This window comes from Nuphar pumila, chromosome 8 (genome assembly GCF_984573655.1).
Source record: "Nuphar pumila chromosome 8, dmNupPumi1.hap1.1, whole genome shotgun sequence".
NCBI classification, from domain to species: Eukaryota; Viridiplantae; Streptophyta; class Magnoliopsida; order Nymphaeales; family Nymphaeaceae; genus Nuphar; species Nuphar pumila.
This window is the reverse complement of record NC_143256.1, coordinates 19,894,815-19,919,047: the sequence shown is the minus strand read 5'-3', so window position 1 is coordinate 19,919,047 and position 24,233 is coordinate 19,894,815. Positions and strand designations below refer to the sequence as shown.

General features: G+C 36.3%; 1 protein-coding gene across 1 annotated transcript in view; it reads left to right on the top strand.

Moving 5' to 3' along the window:
- Positions 1-6,747, top strand: part of RGS1 (REGULATOR OF G-PROTEIN SIGNALING 1) — a 39,741-nt gene extending 32,994 nt beyond the window's left edge. The window contains exons 8-11 of the mRNA XM_090015282.1: positions 3,831-4,069; positions 4,161-4,285; positions 6,053-6,174; positions 6,263-6,747. Of these exons, the coding sequence (XP_089871408.1) occupies positions 3,831-4,069; positions 4,161-4,285; positions 6,053-6,174; positions 6,263-6,445 (669 nt within the window). The 3' untranslated portion in view covers positions 6,446-6,747. The remainder of the gene's footprint in view (positions 1-3,830; positions 4,070-4,160; positions 4,286-6,052; positions 6,175-6,262) is intronic.
- The last annotated feature ends 17,486 nt before the right edge of the window (positions 6,748-24,233 follow it).

The window sequence follows — 24,233 nt, the reverse complement described above, 5'->3', positions numbered from 1 at the left end:
GCATTCTACGATCGCACAACACTCTAGTTGCACTTTTCCATTTCATCCATCCAACCTTTATCCTATGATTTACATCTCCATCAATTTCTCCATACTTTTGAATGATAGATCCCAAATATTTGAAACAATCATCCACCGGTATTTCTTGCTCACCAAGCTTCACTACACTCTCATCACTACTTTGTTGCTTACTAAACCGACATTACATATATTCTGTCTTACTCTTACTCAACTTAAAACCTCTTGCTTCCAATGTCTGTCTCCATAATTCTAACTTAGCATTAACCCCAGCTCTAGACTCATCAATCAAAACAATATCATCAGCAAACAACATACACCACGACACATTTTCTTGAATTGATCTCGTAAGCTCATCCATCACTATAGCAAATAGGAAAGGATTTAAAGCAGATCCTTGATGTAACCCAACCGTTATAGGAAAATTGGTTGTCACCCCTCCACAAGTGCGGACATTGGTTACTACTCCTTCATACATATCCTTAATTATACTAATGTACTTGAGAGAAACATTTTTCTTCATCATTGTCCACCAGAGAATGTCCCTAGGTACTCTATCGTATGCCTTCTCCAAATCAATAAAAACCATATGCAAATCTTTGTTCCTCTCTCTATTTCTCTCAATAAGTTGTCTAAGAAGATGTATAGCTTCCATAGTTGATTTTCCAGGCATAAAACCAAATTGATTCTCCGATATCATGACAACCTTCCTCAACCTAGACTCAATCACCCTCTCCCAAAGTTTTATAGTATGACTCATGAGTTTTATACCACGATAGTTTGTGCAATCTTGTATATCACCCTTATTCTTATATAGAGGCACCAAAGTACTCTTCCTCCACTCATTAGGCATCTTATTTGTCCGCCAAATCTTGTTAAAAAGATTTGTCAACCATTCTAAACCTTTCTCTCCCAAGCATTTCCAAGTCTCGATAGGTATACCATCTGCGCCAACTGCCCTTCTTGATTTCATTTTTTTCAAAGCCTCTGCAATTTTTTTCTTTTGAATCTTGCGCATGAAGTCACGATTCATCTCATGAAAATGAATGGACAAGTCTCCAAGATCTTGAGCATGACTTTCATTAAATAACTTATCAGAATAATCTTTCCATCTCTCCTTAATCTCCTCATCTTTGACTAAAACCCTTTGTGTTTCATGTTTGATACATCTAATCATACTCAGATCCCTTGATTTCCTATCTCTCATCTTTGCAAGCCTATAAATATCCTTCTCGCCCTCTTTGGTATCCAACTTGTCATAAACCTCCTTATATACCTTATCCCTTGCGTTTCAAACTACTTTTTTAGCTTCCTTCTTTGCTATCATATACTTCTCCAAATTCTCATTATCATGACTCTTACTTAGATTTCTATAACACTCTCTTTTAACCTTAATAGCTAATTTGACATCCTTGTTCCACCATGATGTATCCTTACCTAGCGGTGCACCACCTTTAGACTCACCCAATACCTCCTTAGCCACCTTTCTCATGCCACCCGCTATCTTATTCCATATTGATTCTGAATCCTCCTCGAGACACCAATCAGCTTCCTTAACTACCTGCTCTACAAGCATTCTTTGTTTAGCTCCTTTCAGTGCCCACCACTTAATTCTAGGATCTATCCCTTTTGCGACATTGTCTAATTCTAAGATCTAAAATTAAGACTCTATGTTGTGTAGCTACACTTTCTCCCGGTATAACCTTACAATCAATGCAACAACCCCTATCTCTCTTTCTAAGTAGGAAAAAATCTATCTGACTCGTATTAACCCCACTTTTAAATGTTACTAGGTGAGACTCCCTCTTCCTAAACCAAGTGTTTGCTAAGATCATATTATAGGACAAATCAAAATCTAAAATCCTTTCTCCACTTTCGTTTCTTTGTCCTATACCATAGCCTCCATGGATACTCTCAAATCCATCCTTACTAATGCCTACATGTCCATTAAGGTCACCGCCGATGAAAAGCTTTTCACCATAAGATATCCCTTGTACTACTCTATCTAAATCTTCCCAAAATTGACGCTTAATGGAATCATCTAAACCTACTTGAGGTGCATAAACACTAATAATATTAATAATATCCGTACCTAATACTAATTTAATAAGTAAAATCCTATCACCCTTCCTACGGACCTCAACTACATTATCTATAAACTCACGACTCATAACAATCCCTACTCCATTCCTATTTCTATTTATTCCTGTATACCAAATCTTATATCCCCGAGGTTCTATCACTTTTGCCTTCTCACCTACCCATTTGGTCTCTTGTAGACATAAAATATCAATCTTTCTCCTACACATAACATCTAATAACTCTACCAACTTACTAGTTAAAGACCCTATGTTCCAAGTGGCTAACCTAATTTTATGGTCTTGGACTAACTTCTTTACCCCCACCCGTCCAACAAAGTGAGGGAACCCTTGCCTATTTGACACCACACCCGGGCGCCGGTGTGACGCGTCGCTTCCGGGCGACGACCTAGCAACCCTTGCCCATTTATCACTGCCTCCGGGCCTATAGAGTACAACGCGTCGCTCAGTAGGGAACGCCCCAACAAAATTTTCATATTATTCATAGGGTATGACTAAGTTTTTTACGTTGGCTGTCACTGGCCTACCGCAACCCTCCTCCTTTATCCGGGCTTGGGACCGGCAGTGTATAACTAAACAATTATACATTAACTCTATGGGATATGGTTATTAAATGCTAATCCACAGTGTCCACAATGTTGTTTATTCTTGAAGGGCAGGGATGGGAAGATCCTTCATAGAAAAGGATCAGGTTTTGAAAAACTCAATACACAGTTGGAAAACACTTTTCTTGGGGTTTTTGGATGAGAAAAGATAAGACATGCTGTTTCCTCCAAAAACCATGGGGCACCTGCATGGTTGGTGTTCATTTCACAAATATCGAACTCTTAGTAAGAAGAAATATCTAATGGAGATCTCAAGATTATCAACATGTTACTTTGAGGATTGACCCCATAATGGATTTTATTTATAAGACATTAATGTGAAGAATGTATGAGAAACTGACCATCAACTCTATTAGGGAAATCATCAAAATGATATTTAATTTCTATATGGTACGGAATGTTGGGCTGCCAAGAGACATCATATTCAAAAAATGAGTGTAGCTGAGATGCGTATGCTGAGATAGATGTGTGGAAATACAATAAAAGATAAGATTCAGAACGAGGAGATACGTAAGAAGGTAGGCGTTGCACCCATTGAAAATAAGATGAGAGAGAATCGTTTACGGTGGTTTGGACATATTCGACGAAGGCCTAATGATGCTCCAGTTAGAAGGATGGAGAAATGGGAAAATATATTAGTTAAAAGAGGTCGGGGTAGGCCTAGGAAGACATGGATGGAGGTGATAGGAAAGGATATGAATGCTTTGAACCTCACCGAGGACATGGCATTGGATAGAAATGAATGGAGGAGAAGGATTCATGTGGAAGACCCAGAATGATTTTCTTTGTTGGTTCATATCGCCGACCCCAATTGTTTTGGGATGAAGGCGTAGTTGTTGTTGTTTGTTGACATTGTATCCCGACACACATGATGAGTGTGACCCTGTCTATGAGGAAACAGTTCACATTTGATGTTTCAAGTTTTAATTTGTGCCATCTAAACTCAGAATGCTTCAGCTTTTTTATCATCTGTGAAATATTAGTCTTTTTACTTTTCTGAATTGATTTTTTAATGTCAAATGTGGATCACTGGATATAAATTTTTGTCATTATTTTACATGGTCGCCTTCTAATGTGTTTCTGGCTTTTGTAATCACGTTCTGTTCAGACAAGTGTTCTTGTAGTTGCGTTCTTTTCAATATCAATTTCACAACCTCTGCTGTCTCAAGTGAGTGTGAGGAAAACCGAAAACCATGAATTTGGTACAATGGGTAGAGCATTGGGAATACCAGATAGTGGATTTCTCCAACCTATAGGAAATGATCTGGTTGTACACTTAAATGACCCTTTGGATAAACTTCTCTTGAACAAAAGATTCCGCAATTCCTTCATGGCATTTGCTGACAGGTCTGTCTGTTACTTCATATGTAAGAATTTGATTCTTGATGTTTTTTAAACTAGTCTGGAACTCGAAAAAAACTTATTTTCTTCTGTACAGTTGTATGGCAGGGGAGAGTGTACATTTTTATGATGAAGTGCATGAGCTCAGTAAGATATCTGTTCATGATACAGTTAGAAGAATCTACATGGCCAGGCACATCATTGAACAATACATATTAGTTGGTGAGTTAATTAATTGCCACACTATTTAGAGGCCATGTTAATTTGCAAAAAGTATCAGTTTGTTTGATTGGATTTTACTTGAGTTGCTCAAATTTCAATGAGCTATCAACCTTATACTATGTCAGATCGTCTTTCCTTTTATCCAAATAGTCATAGATACTTATAAAACTTCCATAATATTGTTGTATTTTGAAGTTCTCATGAAGATAATTTAACCAGGACCAGTGTTATAAAAAACGCGCCTTGAGGTGCAAAAGGCACGCCTCGCCTTGAGGCGCGGCCCTCTGTGCCTCAAGGCGCAAGCTTGAGGCGAATTCTTTTTTTTTACAAAATATTTCTGAGACATAATCAACAAAGTTTTTGTAGGTTAATCTCATATATTTTCCAGTTATTTCAGTTATGTAATAAGCTTCTTAGTATATTACTATATTTTAACTTTTGTTGGTTAATCTCGTATATTTTTCAGTTATTTCAGTCATGTAATTAGTTTCTTAATATATTTTAACTTTTGTTGGTTAATCTCATATATTTTTCAGTTATGTAATCAGTTTTTTAGTTACTTTTATATGTTAATCTCATATTTTTTAGAATAATCTCATATATTCTAACTTTTGTAGGTTAATCTCATATATTTTTCAGTTATGTAATCAGTTTTTAGTTACTTTTATATGTTAATCTCACATTTTTTAGAATAATCTCATATATTTAAACTTTTGTAAGTTAATCTTATATATTTTCCAGTTATTTCAGTTATGTAATCAGTCTCTTAGTATATTTTAACTTTTTTTGGTTAATCTCATATATTTTCCAGTTATGTAATCAGTTTTTAGTTACTTTTATATGTTAATCTCATATTTTTTAGAATAATCTCACATATTTTAACTTTTGTTGGTTAATCTCATATATTTTCCTAATCAGTTTCTTAGTATATTTTATCTTTTGTTGGTTAATCTCATATATTTTCCAGTTATGTAATAAATTTTTTAGTTACTTTTATATGTTAATCTCATATGTTTCAGAATAATCTCATATATTTTAACTTTTGTAGGTTAATCTCATATATTTTCCAGTTATTTCAGTTATGTAATCAGTTTCTTAGTATATTTTAACTTTTTTTGGTTAATCTCATATATTTTCCAGTCATATAATCAGTTTTTAGTTATTTTTATATGTTAATCTCATATTTTTTAGTATTTATTTGAGATTTTCTATTTCTTATTGGTTATTATTTCATCAATAAAGCATTTCTTTATTTATTTGTATTTTTAGATATTTTTTTATAATTTTTTTAAAGTTTTCAAAAAAAAAATGAGGCTTACGCTTTATGCCTCGCCTCAGTTTTTGGTGGAGCGCCTCGCTACACCTCAATGCTTTTCACAACACTGATCAGGACATTGTAAAATAAAAGTATTTTCATTATCATATTATAACAAGATTATCACCAATTTTCTGTAATTAAAAAATTTCACTTGAAGCAAAATCATTTCAGTAACTCCTTTTTCTCTTTCTTTTCTACTTGCATTATTGTAAAGTTATAATGAAGCCTTTTTCTGCTTTTCTTCTCTTTTGGCAATTTTCCTTTCCAGTAGTTGCGAATTTTTTGTGAGAAAAAAAAATTCTAACCCCCCCTGAAGTTTTCTTGCAATTGCCAGTGTTGATATTGCTGACAGTCCTTTTTAGTATGTGATTTGTGTTTTTTCACACTTTTTTGAACTTGCATTGCATGAGCTACTGTTTTGCTAATTCCACTAGGCCACTGTCTTATAGGTTCAGTCATGGAGGTCAATATATCTCACAGGACCAGACAGGAAATACTGAACACCCCTGATCTTGCTCATTCAGATCTCTTCAGTCGCACTGTCAATGAGTTAACACAATTGATGAAAATGGTACACTTGTTTTGTTATCTCACATATTAACCAGTTTCCAAATTTAGGGCATTGACTGCATGCTAATAATCTGCCTTTGTTTATGAAGAACTTGGAGAGAGATTATTGGTCTTCCATATACTTCTTGCAATTCAAAGATGCCATGAAAAGACATGCTGAAGCTCTCGTGGCAGATCATGTCATGCAGTGGGACTGCTCTCCCAGAGTTAGTTCTGTTCATGGTACTGATGATCCTTTCCACCAAGAATCTGTCAATGGGCTCCGAGTATAATTGATCTTATAAGTGAAGCTGACAGCATGAAGCCCTGTAAATACTCACTTCCAGTAAGAATCTGACTGAGCTCATTAAGCATAATCAATCAGCCACTGGTCCAAGGTTCTCTCTCTCTAAGCCTGTCTTATTTTGCTGGTGCAAAGGGTGGCTAATCTCGTTATCTTTAAGATTGTCAATTCTGAAAATCCAATGTGTTTAGAGTAAGAAAAATAGCAGGAGATAATTGGTGTATATTTATGAAAAATGTAAAAAAAATTAAAGGCCCTTGAATAGATGAATAACATTTTTTTGTTGCTTTACACAAGGAAACTTATAAATATATCGCAAATTCGCAATCATTTGTTGATGGTTTGGTTGTTGATGTTGTAATGAAATGTGAGATCACAGGTGAACACACAACAATAGGCCACTAATCGGAAAGATACATAGAATCACAAAGTGCTTAAGCACAAGAGTACAAAGAACATAAAAATAAACAATCTCTTATTGAGAAAATGCTCTAAGGCATTAAGAACAGAGAGAGGGAAGTCCCCTGTTTATACAGAAAATGGGTACCAAAGGGGAGCTCCGATAGATCTCCCCAACGGTCACATTTGTGACAGTTGGGAAGAATCCCAACAGCTACATGGGAGGACCAAAAAGTCCTAGTTTGACTAAAATAAAGACAAGAAAAATAAATGTGACCGTTGGGAAGAATCCCAACAGCTACATGGGAGGACCAAAAAGTCCTAGTTTGACTAAAATAAAGACAAGAAAAATAAATTAAAAAAAAGGAAAATAAAAAGTCCTTAGTGGACTGTGCTAATTACATGTGAAAAAGACAAAAATACCCCTGAGGATTATATTAATTTACACACACGTGTGTGTATATATATTAACAGATTTATGCACAATAATCAAGTTACAGCTACATCGTTCATGACAAGATGGTAGATCCAATGAGTGACAGGAAAATATGCTAGGGAAGATGTAAATGATGTATAACCCAGAGGTGAATAAAGGAATGGAAGGGACCATTCTCTTTGAGGCTGGTCGTGGGCAAGGGGCTTTTGAACCTCCAACGCCATTGTTTGTAGCCACGTGCTTTAATCCTATAAGCTGCAAAACTTTTGCATCTTAAGATCTTATCTAAGGCAATTGATCTCATTTATCAACTTGTTTAATTTGAGGGAACATCCAATAAAATTACATGTTATGCTAGCGAATGTATATCATGGTAGGGCACCTTGGGACCTCTTGCACTCTAGGACCTTTTCATTCAATTCCACCTAAGGCAATTGATTTGATCGGCTAACATGTTTGATTTGGGGATTTCTAGACATTTGAATAGATATACTTGAGCATAATCCCCTTTGGTTTGATCAGAGCCAACTTGCTGTACATTACTGAGAATCTATTGCCATTTTCTATGTTTGCATTGTAGGGCCTTAAATGGCGTGCCCTTCATTTTATACTGTGCACAAGATTCTTGTCATAAGACTATTGTTTGCAAAACAAGTTTTAGTTCCTTATGGAATGTGATGATGATGATGCAAGGATCAGCTGTGTTGCCGTGCTCCAGGATCATGTTCACTCGCTTCAGAATACTGTTGTTAATTCAGCTTAATGCAAAAAGATGAGTGCAGGCTGCCCTTTGGCTCCAATCGTTCTCGTTCTCCGGGTGAACTAGCTGCTTTCTAGGGAAGTGGAAGCAAGTGAATCATAGCAAGTACCCCAACATACTGATAAGAAAAGTGTTGCCAACCAAATAGAGGCAGGCAATATAGCCCGTGGATAGGCAAAACAAAGCATAGTGAATCACATAGATAAGCTAGCCACTGCCTGGCAGTGTGCACTAACTATAGATAGGGCAAAGTGAGAAGGGATGTATGTCTAAGCAGTTTAAAGAGTTGGTCATTGTTTCTAAGCATGGCTAGAATGTGCATGTTGTTATGGAAAGCAGGACGGACTTACAGCCAAATATAAAGAGGAGATGAAAAAGAAAATTTATGCAGTTGGCCGCTAACATAAATGATGTATGCTTCGTGGTTCTAATTGCAAAAGAACTCATGTTAATTCTAGAACCATGTTCAGAATCACCAGGCAGGCTTGACTCGTGGTCATTCATTCCTCCAAAAATCATCAGAGATCAAAATAAAACGGCCCACCACCTTCCAAGCAATATGAGAAAATAACATGAATCAGATGCGCCATGCCTAGCTGGTGTTTGTTGAGATCAACTCAATTAGGCACTTAGATTATAAATTAAGCTCAACCTGGCTCTCCCCAAATCAAGTGAGTTGATGTACAAGCCGAACCTAGGCTGGCTGCAAGCAGCTTGGTTCCCTAACCAGCCTTACACAACTAAAATTCTTAGTGCATATTGCCTAACAGGTCAATCAAACACAAATCAATTATCCATTAGTATAGTATTTTGTTCAAGAGATATGGCAGATATCGTGCCCTCTTTCATAATTTGGATGTAGTCATGCACAAATATCAAGCAAATAAACATGGATTACAGAAATATTAGATCTTCCCAACCATGAAGTGTACCGCAGCAGATTCAAGCAAAAGAACACCCTATTGAGCTTGCTCTCAATTCATATTTGTCTATGAAACATCCAGGAGAAGGATCAAGTCCCAAAAGAAGAAACTTCACATAATTGCCCTGTGGTTCATCCATTAGACCCTCAATTTATTCCTTCTTCCTTGCATCTTTTAGCTGACCTTTCTTCCGAATGGTGAGGCAGAACCTTGGACGCCACCAATCAATGGCAGCATCAGGCAGTGAGTGTGCCAAAAGCCATACAATAGAATGTGGCCAATAAGGCGTGCAACGGGGCTCATAGCCAATGCAACACAAGGCAGATTGAGCATAAGCATCAGGTGATGGTACAAGCAGTGAAGACCCTCTGATGGAAGCCATTTTTGTAGCCACGTACAGGGGAACCTTCATCGACAAAAAAAAGGGGTGTTCAGTTTATAAAGCAGAACCAATAAAAAAAACATACCCTTCTACCTTTTCTTTTTTTTAATGGTCACATCCTCTTCTACTTAACATAATATTCTAACCATACAATATAAGCATTTCCAAGTATAGATAGGGGCAGTAGCAAGAAATATATAGGAATATAGTATTATTGATAAGTGTAATACACTAATGTTTTTAAGAAATAAAGCAAGATACGAAAGCAGCACTGAGTTTTCATGCCATATCGTAATAAGCTTTTATTCCTGGGCTAAATATTGGCAACTTCATGTTCTGCAACATAATAAATGAAAGTAATATGAATAAAAAATTCAAATCTATTCAGCCAGAACAATTTGCTGATGTTCAAGACACTATATCCTACCCAAGCATGAACCACAGAATTAGAATGACTCAAATTTAGTTATCTTACTATCCATTCCATGACAAAAATAACAGAACCAGAGTTACCGGAAGCTTCTTAGATAGGTGGTAACCTCGCTTCCCGGAAACTCGCTTTGGAAGCACGATACTCCATGCTTCTGAAACTTGATGAGAACCTCGATTCCCCCACGCTTCTCCTATGCTTCATCTATTCTTCTTATATGTTCTTCTACTTAACTTTTCATGTTTTTTTGTATTTTCTCTCTGTTCTCATTCACTTTCATGTGTTTTCTCTAAATTGGTAGTCATCATTTTTAGATTTTGTTAAATTTTTAGTTCTTACACTAAAAAAATCATGAAATTTAATATTAGTCACTTTATTTTTGTTTTTATTTGTGTTTCATTTTGATTCTCATTCAATTATTATATTTCTTTTTTAATATTACTCACTTCCCGCTTCCTATACATTTTAAAATACTTCGCTTCTCGCTTCCGCTTCCCGTATTGTTTTTCGCTTTCGCTTCCTAGTCTGACAACCTTGAACAGGACATACATGGTTGAGGAAAGACAGAATTTATGTAGAAATAAGTATGACTTAGAGTTGGACAACGTGGTTCTGTGACATACATAGACCGCAGGTGCCATACAATGTGGTTTACAATATTCACATTGCAGATTCAATGTAAATATTCTTGGTATTTTTTCGAAAACCACACACGCACAAACACAAACATCTCTATGTGTGTCTGCGTGCACACATGCATGTTTATGTATTAAATTAATTGTCAAGAAATCTGTCCATAACAAATTGGGGATACTACAACAACAACAACAACTACGCCTTCATCCCAAAACAATTGGGGTTGGCGATATGAACCAAAAAAGAAAATCATTCTGGGTCTTCCACATGAATCCTTCTCCTCCAATCATTTCTATCCAATGTCATGTCCTCGATGAGGTTCAAAGCATTCATATCCTTTCCTATCATCTCCATCCATGTCTTCCTAGGCCTACCCCGACCTCTTTTAACTAATATATTTTTCCATTTCTTCGTCCTTCTAACTGGAGCATCATTAGGCCTTCGCCGAATATGTTCAAACCAATGTAAAATTCTCTCTCATCTTATTTTCAATGAGTGCAATTTCTACCTTCTTACGTATCTTCTTGTTCCAAATCTTATCTTTTATTGTATTTCCATACATCCATCTAAGCATACACATCTCAGCTACACACATTTTTTGAATATGATGTCTCTTGGCAGCCCAACATTCCGTACCATATCGGGGATACAAAAGAGGCAAAAATCCGACAGCTATTTTCTATTTTACATGGTGATTTATTTGGTTTGAAAAGAAGCACACACATTTACCAAAAGAATAATTCTCATACAATAGCACAAGGACATGCCTGCAGGCTTGTACAGTGGAGCTGGATTTGCATGAATATCTTGATAAATACTAGGTCACTGGGATATGTTTCATCCACTTATCATTTGTACCTCTAATCAGGGATATTTATCATTGTTTTAGTGGAAGTTTAGTTTGACTATTTTAAGATTAATACCAAAGGAAAAACTCTCATAACTTTTGATTGATGGGACGCTATTAACATTATAAAAACAATTATCTGAGTTTTGTCAGATCACATTCCAAGTATCTTTTAGAGAAAAAAATATTGGAGTACATAAGTGGATTCTAGCTAATAATACCTCCACAGAAACTCATTGGATTGGACAATGTAAGAAAAACCTTGGCTCTAAAATTCCCATCAATCATAAGTCACCACTTTTTTTTTTTTTTATATATTTACATGGAGAAACCGTCACCAGGATCAGACCTAGCTGCGCTGGCTCTGCCTGCTATACTTACTATCGCTGTTCTGACAGCATAAAACTCGGTGGGCTTACCCCTCTCCCTGAAGGAGTCGCCCAACTTGATACCCATAGTTCGAAATAATAAGTGACAATTAACATGTAGTGGAAGTACATGTATATTGAGGCCAACTGCCTGAATAGTATTCGAGCCTAGGCCTGCACCAGCAGTTAGTTTCGCATGGTCCAGTACGTTCACATGGGGGAAAGTTGATCGAGCAATGAGGATTACCATTCAACCTTGTCTCTGTTATTCGACTGGGTGGGGAAGTTGCACTATGACAAATAAAATCTCAATTGGTTTCAAGCTTTTTAGCAAATATTTTTGTAGAACAATGTCTGAATTTCAAGGCTACAAAGTTCTGCATTTGCCCAAAAACCTTTAACACCATGAGATATCTGTCGTTGGTTGCAGCAGATGTTATAGCTATATTATCACTTCCATTTCATAGACGCTGTGAAGTCATGTACTAAAGTTCTGCATTTGCATCACACCCCCACACCAAAAAGAAAAAAGAAAAAAAAACTAAACTATTTTTCCATCACTAATACACAAAAAAATTTGAAAGCATAAGCAGCAGTTCATTAATACCATTATAATGCCCAAATAAATAAGGGACAAAGAACAGAACTTTTTTTTTTGAATTTATAACCCGAAGAAACCGCATCCGGCATGAAGACCTGGTCGCGCTGGCGCAGCCTGCCATACCTACGGTCGTCGTGCCGACAGCATAAAACTCCGAGGCTAGGACCCCTGCCCCCTGGGGCCTAAGCTACACATTGGCTTGTGCAGAGGGGCGACACCCATGAGAATCGAACCTTAACTGCCCATCTAGCAGCCAAGGCCCCACCCCACTACGCCAGCCCCCTTGGGGCTAAATCAGAACTTAATTTCTTCTATTTTTTCAAACGCCTGAAATAAGGAGGCAAAATGGAATGCGGTCATAGTAAAAAACATTCTAGTGCTCCATGGAGTAATGCATAGACAAAATTTCAAGATTGCGTACAATGAACAACCAATTTAGCTCCTACCATAATATAAAAAAACGTGATCACGATTCAAAAGTGCTAGCAATCACGCACCAACTGCCTTAGAAATATCTGGTTGAAAATAGCTAAGGACATAAAATGTTTCAGACTGAACACCAAACACAGAAATGTGTGTGTTTTCCTTGATTTCTGCCTTTTTTGTTAGATTCATCAAGCATGCAGCACGGAATTCAATTGAAGAAAAGGGTAGAAAGGATTAGGAGTGGCACAAAACTTAGCAAAAATCTGCAGATAAAAATTCCATATGATATTTTTAAAACAAATTTTTTTTTATTCAGGTTGGTTAATTTTATATATGGTATAGAAGATAAGTTTACCTGGACCTATAATAATTGTAAATCAAGTTTTAAGCTTTATATCTCATGTGTTACACCCAGTGATTGTTAAGGAAAGCCTATTTCTAAAACAATTGTTGGATTTCCCTCCTTATGGGACCCATTTATCTTGGAAATGGATCGTTTGATAACTGATCATTTATGACATCATCAATAGTTCGATGCATATTCATTATCGCGGTAGAATTCTCAAGCACGATGCTTGATCTTCTCGAGGACCATTTGGAGTATTCACTGGATAGCAATTTGTAGAAGTCCTCACAGCTGAATGACGATTCAGCTGTTCAGAGTTTTGAGGATCAGCGATTTGTCGATGGTGATTTATGGTTAGTGCTTTAAGCTGCATAGCGATTTGTTTCAATACTCGCTGGATAGCGATTTGCAGTATTTGCTGGATAGTGATTTGTTTCAATATTCGTTGGATAGCGATTTGTAGTACTTGCTGGATAACGATTTGTGATAAGGCGATTCAGGCGCATTGTAAGTTGTACACAACGTTTAGTCTTTCGCATTAAATGCGAGTCTCATTCTCTATTTAAGGGATGGATGAGAGAGAGAGCTGAAAAAACAAGAAGAAAGTGTGAGAAACATTTTTTAGGCCACCGAAAGGGTGCGTTGCGAACAAAGGCAAGAAGTGCTGTTACACTTCTTTCAGGATAGCTTCGTGAGGCTGGTTCTTCAGAACATTTGTTCTTTATTCTTTAGTGAGGTATATCCTCTTTGTTTATTTTGTTACACCTTCGCATGTTTGTAAGGACTTATGTTCTTTGGCCACTTTGTAATCTCTGTTTGAAAATAGTGGAAGGTGTTGACCTATTGGTCGCCGTGGACATACCTCAGTTTGAGAGGGAACCACGTAAATTTTTGTGTGCTTCTTTTGTTTCTGCTGTTGATATATTTTTTCTCCCATTGTCATCAATATATTGTTTTCATCTGTTCACACTTGTGGGAAAGCCAGTTTTTCCCAACATATGATATTAGAGCCTTGGTTCTTCTAGTCTCAACTTGTTATATTTGTGTGTGAAGTCATGGAGAACAACGTCAGTCGTATGATCAGTTTGAATGACATAAACTTGATGACCGGAAAAACAAAAATGGAAGACCTCTTAGTTTATAAAAATTTGGATGGACCTATAGAGAGTGTGATGAGTGAAAAAAGCTAGACAGGAAAGCTGTCAGTTTCATTCAGCAACTGATCGATGATAGTGTTTTTCATCATGTATCCACAGAAACTTCTGCGCATGGTCTTTGGACTAAACTGAAAAGTCTTTATGATAGAAAGACGACAATGAATAAGGCTTTTCTATTTTGAAAGCTTGTGAACCTTAAATATAAAAAGGACAATTTTATTGCAGAGCATCTAAATGAGATCAAAAGCATTGTAAATCAGTTGGTTACAATGAAAATCACTTTTGATGATGAGTTGCAAGCCTTGTTGCTCCTTAGTTCCCTTCCTGAGAGTTGGGAAACCTTGGTGGTCATAGTTAGTAACTTCGCATCTGATGAAACAATAATGATGAGCCAAGTTACCAACAGTCTGCTGAATGAAGAAAGTAGGAGAAAATCGCCAGGTCCTTCCCTCTTCGAGGCACTTGCAATTGAAAATCAGAGAAGAAGGAGTAAGAGCAAGACTCTGCACTATCGTGACAAATCTAGAGGTCACTCACACTCGATTTCAAAGAAAGACGTCAAGTGTTATTATTGCCACAAGAAAGGACACATGAAGCGGGAGTGTAGAAATCTCAAGTTCAAGGAGCAAAATAAAGAGAAAAGCTCAGAAGAAACGCAAAGCGCCACAACCGCAGTCACAGATGGAGAGCTCATGGTTATATGTGATGGTACTAGCATCAATTTGATCGGTCAAGAGACTGATTTGGTAATTGATTATGGAGCTTCATTTCATGTTACCTCGTGGACTGATTTCTTCACTTCCTATTCGCAAGGTGATTTCGGGAATATCCAAATGGAAAATGAAGATGTGTCAAAGATTGTTGGCATAGGCGACATTTGCTTGAAAACAAACATTGGCTGCAAATTGTTGCTAAAAGATGATAGGCATGTACCAGACATCCGACTGAATCTGATCTCTGCTGAAAAGTTGGATGATAAAGGCTACAACAACACATTCAGTGATAGAAGGTGGAAGCTAACCAAAGGCTCCTTGGTGGTAGCAAGAGGAACGAAGACCTGCTCCCTTTACACTTTACAAGAGAAGATCTGCAAGAGTTTTGTAAATACTGTGAAGAATGACTTGTCCATAGAGTTATGACATAAAAGGCTCGAGCATATGAGCGAGAAGGGGCTGCAAGTCTTGGTCAAGAAAGAGCTCCTAGCAGGGGCAGAAGATACATCTTTGGAACCATGTGTTCATTGTTTCCATGGTAAACAGAACAAAGTTTCTTTCCATAGAAGCATTGCATCTAAAAAATCTCACGTTCTAGATCTTGTACATTTTGATGTCTGTGGACCTTTGAAGGTCAAGACACTTGGTGGTGCATTATATTTTGTGACTTTCATAGATGATCAGTCTAGGAAAGTCTGGGCTTATACATTAAGAACTAAAGACCAAGTTCTAGATGTATTCAGACATTTTCAAGCTATGGTTGAAAGAGAAACTGACAGACAATTGAAATGTGTTCGCTCGGATAATGGTGGCGAATACATTGGGCCATTTGATCAGTATTGCATCAATCATGACATCAAGCATGAAGGGTCCGTGAGGATGACGCTTCAATAGAATGAGGTTACTGAGAGAATGTATCACACCATTCTTGAGAGAGTCAGATGTTTGCTGTCACACTCTAAATTGCCAAGATCTTGCTGGGGTGAGGCAATGAGGACATCAATTGATCATATCAACTTGTCTCCTTCTATTCCCTTGAAGGGAGATGTTCTAGAGAAAGTTTGGACTAGGAAAGATGCTTCCTATGACCACTTAAGAGTGTTCGGTTGTAGAGCTTTTGTTCATGTTTTGAAGGAAGAGAGGTCCAAGCTTGATCCAAAGGCCAAGCAATGCATATTTCTTGGCTATGAAGAATTTGGCTACAGTCTGTATGACTCTGTTGATAAGAAGGTGGTCAGAAGTCGAGATGTTGTCTTTTTGAAAGATCAAACCATTGAAGACATTGGTAAGTCTGAGCCATCAAAGTCCAGTAAAGGTGATCTTGTTGACTTAGATCCCCTTGATGCACCGATTGTTCATGATTTCGTAAAGGAGATGCCACCTCCTCATAATGATGCAGAGGAAGGAAGTGCTGAGACAAAAATTGAGGGGGAACAAACACCCCAAGAGCCACTTTCTCAGACTCCGATAAGGAGGTCCACTAGAGAGAAACAATCATTTAAAATTTACTCATCAAATGAGTATGTGATGATTACATATCAAGGAGAGGCAAAATTTTTTCAAGAATCTTTAGAGAATGAAAACAAGTCTGAGTGACTCAAGGCAATGAAAGAGAAAATGAATTCATTGCATGAGAATCACACCTTTGATCTGGTAAAGCCATCTAAAGAGAAGACGGTGTTGAAGAACAAGTGGGTCTTGAGGCAAAAGACTAATGGGAACGTCTCTCAACCTAGATTCAAGGCACGACTTATCGTGAAAGGTTTTGGTCAGAAAAAAGGAGTTGGCTTTGATGAGATCTTCTCACCAGTTGTGAAGATGTCCTCCATCTGAACTGTGCTCGGTATAGCAGCAATAATGAACTTAGAAGTTGAGCAGCTTGATGTAAAGACTGCATTTCTGCATGGTGACTTGGAAGAAGAAATTTATATGGAGCAACCTGAAGGCTTCATTGACAAAGGCAAAGAACACCTTGTCTGCAAGCTGAAGAAGAGCTTGTATGGATTGAAGCAAGCACCAAGGCAGTGGTATAGAAAGTTTGATTTTTTTATGACTGAGCATGGATATTCAAGAACCTCCACAGAACATTGTGTGCTTGTGAAGAAAATTTCAGATGGTAATTTTACCATTCTCTTGCTTTATGTGGACGATATGCTGATTGTGGGTTAAGACATCAACAGAATAAGCAAGCTGAAGTTGGAGTTGAGTGTGACCTTTGCCATGAAGGATTTAGGTCCAAAAAAGCAGATTCTTGGGATGAGAATCGTTCGTTATAGAACACATGGGCTGGTCTGGTTATCTCAAGAGAATTATATCAAAAAGGTTCTTGAGAGATTCAACATGGATAAAGCAAAGCCTGTTAATTGTTCTTTTGCAGGGCATTTTAAACTTAGCTAAAGTCAATGTCCTACAAATGATGAAGAAGAAATCGAGATGCAGAAAATTTCCTATACTTCGGTAGTAGGTTTTTTGATGTATGCTATGGTATGTACTCGACCAGACATAACTCATGCTGTTGGAGTTGTTAGTCTATTTCTGTCAAATTCAGGGAAAGAACACTAAGCAACAATGAAATGGATTCTAATGTATCTTCAAAGCACTTCAAAGATGAGTCTGTATTTTGGAAATGGTGAACCTATTCTCGATGGGTTCATAAATTTTGATATGGCTGGTGATGTCGATAGTAGAAAATCTACTTCTGGGTATTTGATTACTTTTGCAGGGGGGAGCAGTTGCATGACACTCAAAATTATAGAAATGTGTAGCTCTCTCCACCATAGAAGCTGAGTTCATCGCCATTACAGAAGCAAGTAAGGAATTATTGTGGTTGAAGAAATTCTTACAAGAGTTGGGCTTGAAGCAAGAAAGGTATGTTCTTCACTGTGATAGCTAGAGTGCAATTCACTTGAGTAAGAATTCCTCATTTCATTCAAGATCAAAACATATTGATGTTCGATACCCCTGGATTCAATATGTCTTGAATGACAAATTGCTACAACTTAAGAAAGTTCACACTGATGATAATACATTAGATATGTTGACTAAGACATTGCCCAAGGACAAGCTTGAGAAGTGTCGATTACTAGCAAGAATGGTAGAAGCCTCCTCATAAGTCAGTAAGGGGAAGAATTATTGGGTTTCCCTCCTTATGGGACCCATCCATCTTGGAAATGGATCGTCTGATAACTGATCATTTATGACATCATTAGTACTTTGATGCATATTCATTATCGTGACAGAATTCTCAAGCACGATGCTTGATCTTCTCAAGGATGATTTGGAGTATTCGCTGGATAGTGATTTATAGAAGTCCTCACAGCTGAATGACGATTCAACTGTTCAGAGTTTTGAGGATCGATGATTTGTCGATGGCGATTTGTGGTTAGTGCTTTAAGTTGCATAGCGATTTATAGTACTTTCTTGATAGCGATTTGTGATAAGGCAATTTAGGCGCATTGTAAGTTATGCAAGACGTTTAGTCTTCCACATTAAATGCGGGTCTCATTCTCTATTTAAGGGATGGATGAGAGAGAGAAAGAGAGAGCTGAAAAAACATGAAGAAAGTGTGAGAAACATTTTTTAGGGCATCGAAAGGGTGTGTTGTGAACAAAAACAAGAAGTGCTGTTACACTTCTTTCAAGACAACTTTGTGAGGCTGGTTCTTTAGAACACTCGTTCTTTGTTCTTTAGAACATTCGTTCTTTGTTCTTCAGTGAGGTATATCCTCTTTGTTTATTTCGTTACACCTTCGTGTGTTTGTAAGGGCTTATATTCTTTGGCCACTTTGTAATCTCTGTTTGAAAATAGTGGAAGGTGCTGACCTATTGGTCGCCGTGGACGTACCTCAGTTTGAGAGGGAACCACGTAAATCTTTGTGTGCTTCTTTTATTTCAGCTGTTGATATATTTTTTCTCCCATTGTCATCGATATATTGTTTCCATCTATTCACACTTGTAGGAAAGCCAATTTTTTCCAACAACAATGATGTTATTATTAATACTCCCCTTGTTAGGGATATCAAATTTGGAAGTAATTTAGCTTTGTTGAATTTCGTTTATCACCCTAATTGTATTATTATTACATGATTAATTCATGTTTACTTTTAAGTCAACATCCCTCCGATAATTGAGAGTTCCCATAAAATCTTTATCTCTAGATCTAGAACCCTAGGGCATGCATGAACAAAATCAATATGCCTAATATAATTGATGTAAACCGAGAGAGCTTGATTTACAAGAAACTCTACATTACACTACTCTTACCGAAATTACGCTCTCAAGAAAATAATAATTTTCATTTATCCAACTGTCTTTGATCAGAAATCCCAATAATGAGTATTTCTAGGGAAACACAATAAACCCTAGGTCTATTTTGGATATGAGATGGATTCATTACATAAAAGATCTAATACTAAATAAAAAGTCAAATAAAAATCTGTAAATTAAATTAGATAGAAATTGTTTTTTATGGACCTGAGTCTTCAGCTTTGCTCGTGCATCAATAAGCCACTATCATAAACTCAACTCATCTAGTAGAAGTGACTCTTCGAGTTGGCTGGTCATCATGAGTTTGAATACTACACATGCACTTCCTTTGTCCTGGCTGAAGCTAGGCATAGTCTCAGTTAAGCAATGGGGACTTAAGCTTTTTTATGTTAATGAACATGTGAGTGATGATTTTGCTCCAATTATTAAAAAGAGAAAAATCCAACCTGACCATTTCTGAATACGCATTATGTCATCATACTTAACCAAGCAACCGCTGGAATTGGTGTCCACATCATTGTTGTTATACCTATTTCCTCCATATCTCCATGATGCACTTTTTTAAGGATAGAGAAATTGCCTCCTTTTATTTAACCTCTACTCCTAAAGAAAACTTTTGATAATCCATTCATAACAAATAGTTCTTGAGTACTGTTTTAGCTAACAATAAATTTAATAATAGTTTAAGAAATGAATATATTAGAGTATTCAAAAAAATTGCCCAATGTTTTGGGCGTTACATTTACACACAAAACAATAAATTTCATAACAGTTCCTGAAATGACTTTATTACTTAGACTAATTTACCAAAAACAACATATCCTATCACCCATTTATGAAAAATTCTTAATGTTTTAGTCATTACATTTACATGACTACGTTTTCTGAAAGAATTTCAAATACAACTTGAGGTATAAAATAGTGACTTTCCCCTTTTCTAAATAACTCAACTTATGCTCTCTCATTAAAGAAATCAATAATCAGATCATTTTAGCCATTTTGGTTTGACTAAACAAAGTTCAACCTAACAACTCTAAGCCAATTCATGTCTTAAAAAAAAAACCACATAATGTCTTGTTAAAAGCTTTAGCTCTAAATGTAACATGCATACTACCAGTGAATTAAGCACCATATCTCCTATCTTTATGCATCATGCTCCTGCTCCCTCTACATTCTCTAGATGCTTCCCATATAAAATTGTCCCTTGATGCCACTCTAGGGATGGTGTCAAGGGTTCAATTTTATTCTGAATCCAATTATTCAGATTCAATTAAGAAAATCGAAACCAAATAGCAATTAGATTCAGATTTGATATAAAGATTTCATGATTGAATCTTATGGATATCTAATTTTGACAAATATCTGAATATGATTATATGTATTTTTTTTGATCTGTTATTAGCTTTTCTCATTAGATTTAGAATCCAAATCCGAGTTAGATTAACCAATATTTGATTAATCAGATTTGGTATGGGCTATATCTGACCCAAATCCATACCATTTACATCCCTATGCCACTCCTGTGCTTAACTACTTAAATCATTTTCTACTTTAGCATTATATCGCTATAGCCCATGGACTTGAGCATGCACGCGCGCGCACACACACACACACTCAGACACACACACAAAGCTTGTCTAGTTTTCTTCTTTAACTATGAGAAATTTTCATTACTCTATATCTATAATAAATGTTAAAAAAAAGGATAAAGCCTTTATTTTTATTAGAATAATTTACAAAATTCCCAGGTTACTTCTCTTTTTCCAAAATTTTTACCTTTGTGATTAATTTAACCACACAATAATGCATATAAATTCAAATTATAATTTTACCTGAAAACTTTGTTAGTGTTTTACTTTTTACTCTACCTGAGTTTCACCTAAGAGAGAGAGTGAGAGATGTCTCATCCTTAGCTTGTCTGAAGTAAGACATAATTCAATTTCAGTGCCACTTGGCAATTGGATCTAGGTGGGGCCCAATAGAGGGGCAACTCATCCTATGGATCCAGATATGGATTGATTCCATTTCATATTTCCAATCTAGATCCAAATTTAACTAATTTAAGTACTAAATTAAATTCAAGCTAAATTCACTTTGAAATTCAAATTAGAATTGAATTACACCTTTAAAATTATGTTGAATTTCACTTTCACTTTACATTCAACATGCATTAATTTGACTTCACTTTGCACCTTAAATTAGCCAAAATTTTTGGATTAAATTTTGCACTAAATCAAGCACCAATTTGAAGTCATAATTGCACAAAAAATTATATTTAATTCATTTATAAATTATAAAAAAAATTATGGATGTTACAGAGAGAGACCCTTAATGTCATACTACTCATTCTTTGCAAAAGATTTACCTCAACATAGGCAACCAAGACTTCTCCTTCAAGTTTTGATTGTGCATGGGATTCCATCTGGTGGGGGGAAGGAGATGAACACCCTTCACTAGGTACTCTAGTGGTGAAGGTGAGGAATACTTTTTCAGGGTTGACAATACTGACTTGGTTTTTACGATATGCCATCTTGGCTACAAAATCTTTGTCATTTTTTGTCTTAACCAGTAGACCATCATACATTCCTCACTTATGATTTGACTCCATGCAATTGGCTGAATTTATGAGTTTTTTTTAATATCTCATATTTTTAAGTAGTCAGAAGTCCTCTTAGTAGTTGGTTAAAATTGTTCATAATCAGGGTAATCACATGAGATTCCTGAATAGGGTCCTTAATGCAATAGTATATTAATCTCTATTAGTTAATAAATCCTGAGCATGCTCATCCTTCTTCTACCTAAGATCATAAAGCTAATTGATTATAGGTATGACATCTATCTTGAACCTCAAATCACTCAATGAACAAGTTCACAAGGGTCTAGAATTGTCTTATTTGAGAAATATCTAGGGTAGAGGACCAGAACAAGGCCTCTCCCTTGAGACTCTTTGGGAACCATCAAATTACAACATATTCATTCTTTAAGCAATTCAAACAAGCATCCAGGAACATAGCAACATGGGTATCAGGGTTTCCTGTGTGGTTGAACTTGACAAACTTTCTAGATGTAAAATTCAAATGTTCATTATCTTCACTCAAGACAAAATTTTGGATCTCATATGGTCTTTTTTCACCTTTTGTTCTCCTTTGGCGACTCATGTTCCTTAAGTCATCCACCAAGTTCCAAACTCATTCCTCATATTCATTAGGCTAAGAGGATGAGACTCTGATTGTTGGGACTACTATCTCTGGTGCATTGGCGGACTAAACTCTTTTGACGGGAACATTTTGGCCCTTCTGTTTATGCACCTGCCTATAGTTCCTTAACCTGACCTCATTTTGCATAAACTTCTATTGGCATTTTTGCATTATTAATTTTAGGGAAGCATTGGAGATTTCTAATTCCTCCAAGGTCGACACTTTTGAGAAATCCTGGGCTATTCTTTTTCCTTTGTTTGATATTTTATAGTGAACCTTTTTCTCTTCATTTTTTGAATCTATTTCATTCCCATTGCGTTGATCAAAAGAATCCTTTCCAAAGGTCACTACTACTCCTTGGTGTGAGCTCCCCCCAATAGGGCTTGCAACTCCTTGGTACCTCTGGATTTCTTTTCGAGGTTTCTAGGTGGATATTGGGCTATGGACTCATGTTGCATATTTGGGCCAGGTTCTTGAAATCCTATCCCTGTTTAGATAGACTTGGGTTCTTAAATGGATTTATATGAAAAACTCTCTTCTGAACCATTGGCATGAGATTTATTCATAATTAAGAGTCCACATACTTCACAAACACACAGATCAATTTTTTGACAACCAAGTTTCCTAGGTCTCCTCAAATGCTTCATAGATCTGTGAGGTCACTTTAATGGGTAAGGGTTCCGTCTTATCGAACCTTTTGATATATACCCGAGCTATGACTCCTAATACATGCAAGCATGTACTCAACCTTTTTGGTCCACCATCGATATGTCCAAGTTGTTGGCATTTGGTACTAGTGGAGAATCTAGAGATCTAAAAATACAGGATAGTATGGGTTTTTTTGCAAAATCTAAGCAAGAAAACAATTGCTCTACAGTCAAAGTCTTAAAAAGTGAGGACAAATCAAGAGAGAAGAACAAATGTGAAGGTAACTTGTTGGAGGTTATCAAATTTATGCGTAAGAAATCTGTGTCAAGATATTCTTTAACAAGTGTCTCTAATTATATCTCCTAAACTAAAGCCAAATAAGCAAAAAACAATCTCCGCCTAGGGTTTCTATAAATAAAGCAAGAAACAAACACCCAATTTTTTTCAAAGTTTTAAGAAACTAAAAGCCAATTTATGCAAGACATTATTTTACTAATGGGATTCGATTCGAAAGAAAAAAAATCTCTGGATCAAAAATTGGATTCAAAGAAAATCCTCACTTAAGGATTTTCTGAGTCCCAAAGCAAAACACTAACAACCAAATGATCAAATAGAAGTTTAGGGCAATGGAGTCACATGTTTTCGATACCCTAAAACCAAATTCGGTCCAAAATAAGGGAGTTTCTAGGGTTTATTTAAAATCCAAGATCCATATCAAATTTTAGACACTGATTTTGAACTAAAAAAATAATAGATTCTGAAAAAGTTCAAAAAAGACAAGGAAAGTAGACTTAGAGATCTTTTCAATGACACCTTATTTGTTAAAGAAAGATGAGCGAGTGCTGAGATAGAACCACGACAATGCACTTAAAATAGAAAAAAAAAGCTTTAGGACACCCATTTTGACTATTCTAAACTATATTCCAGTCACCAACATTGAAAGTCAGGAAAACACTAAATCAAGAAGTCAAAATTTTAATTCCACTAGAATCACCCTGATCCAATGAACAATTAGAGAGATATGACATCCGGAAGATAAACTGTCTGACATCTGCAGGCCAAATTTCTTTCACAATTTTGTAACCCAAAAAAAATAACCGTATAAAGGTTTTTTGGTTTTAATTCACAATGGAGAATTTTTAGAACCATATCTTGGCTTTCCAATGGCTATAAAAACGCAAGTATTTGATACCAGAGTGCTAAGATATGATCTAAGTAACAATAATAGGTCCATAGAAAATAG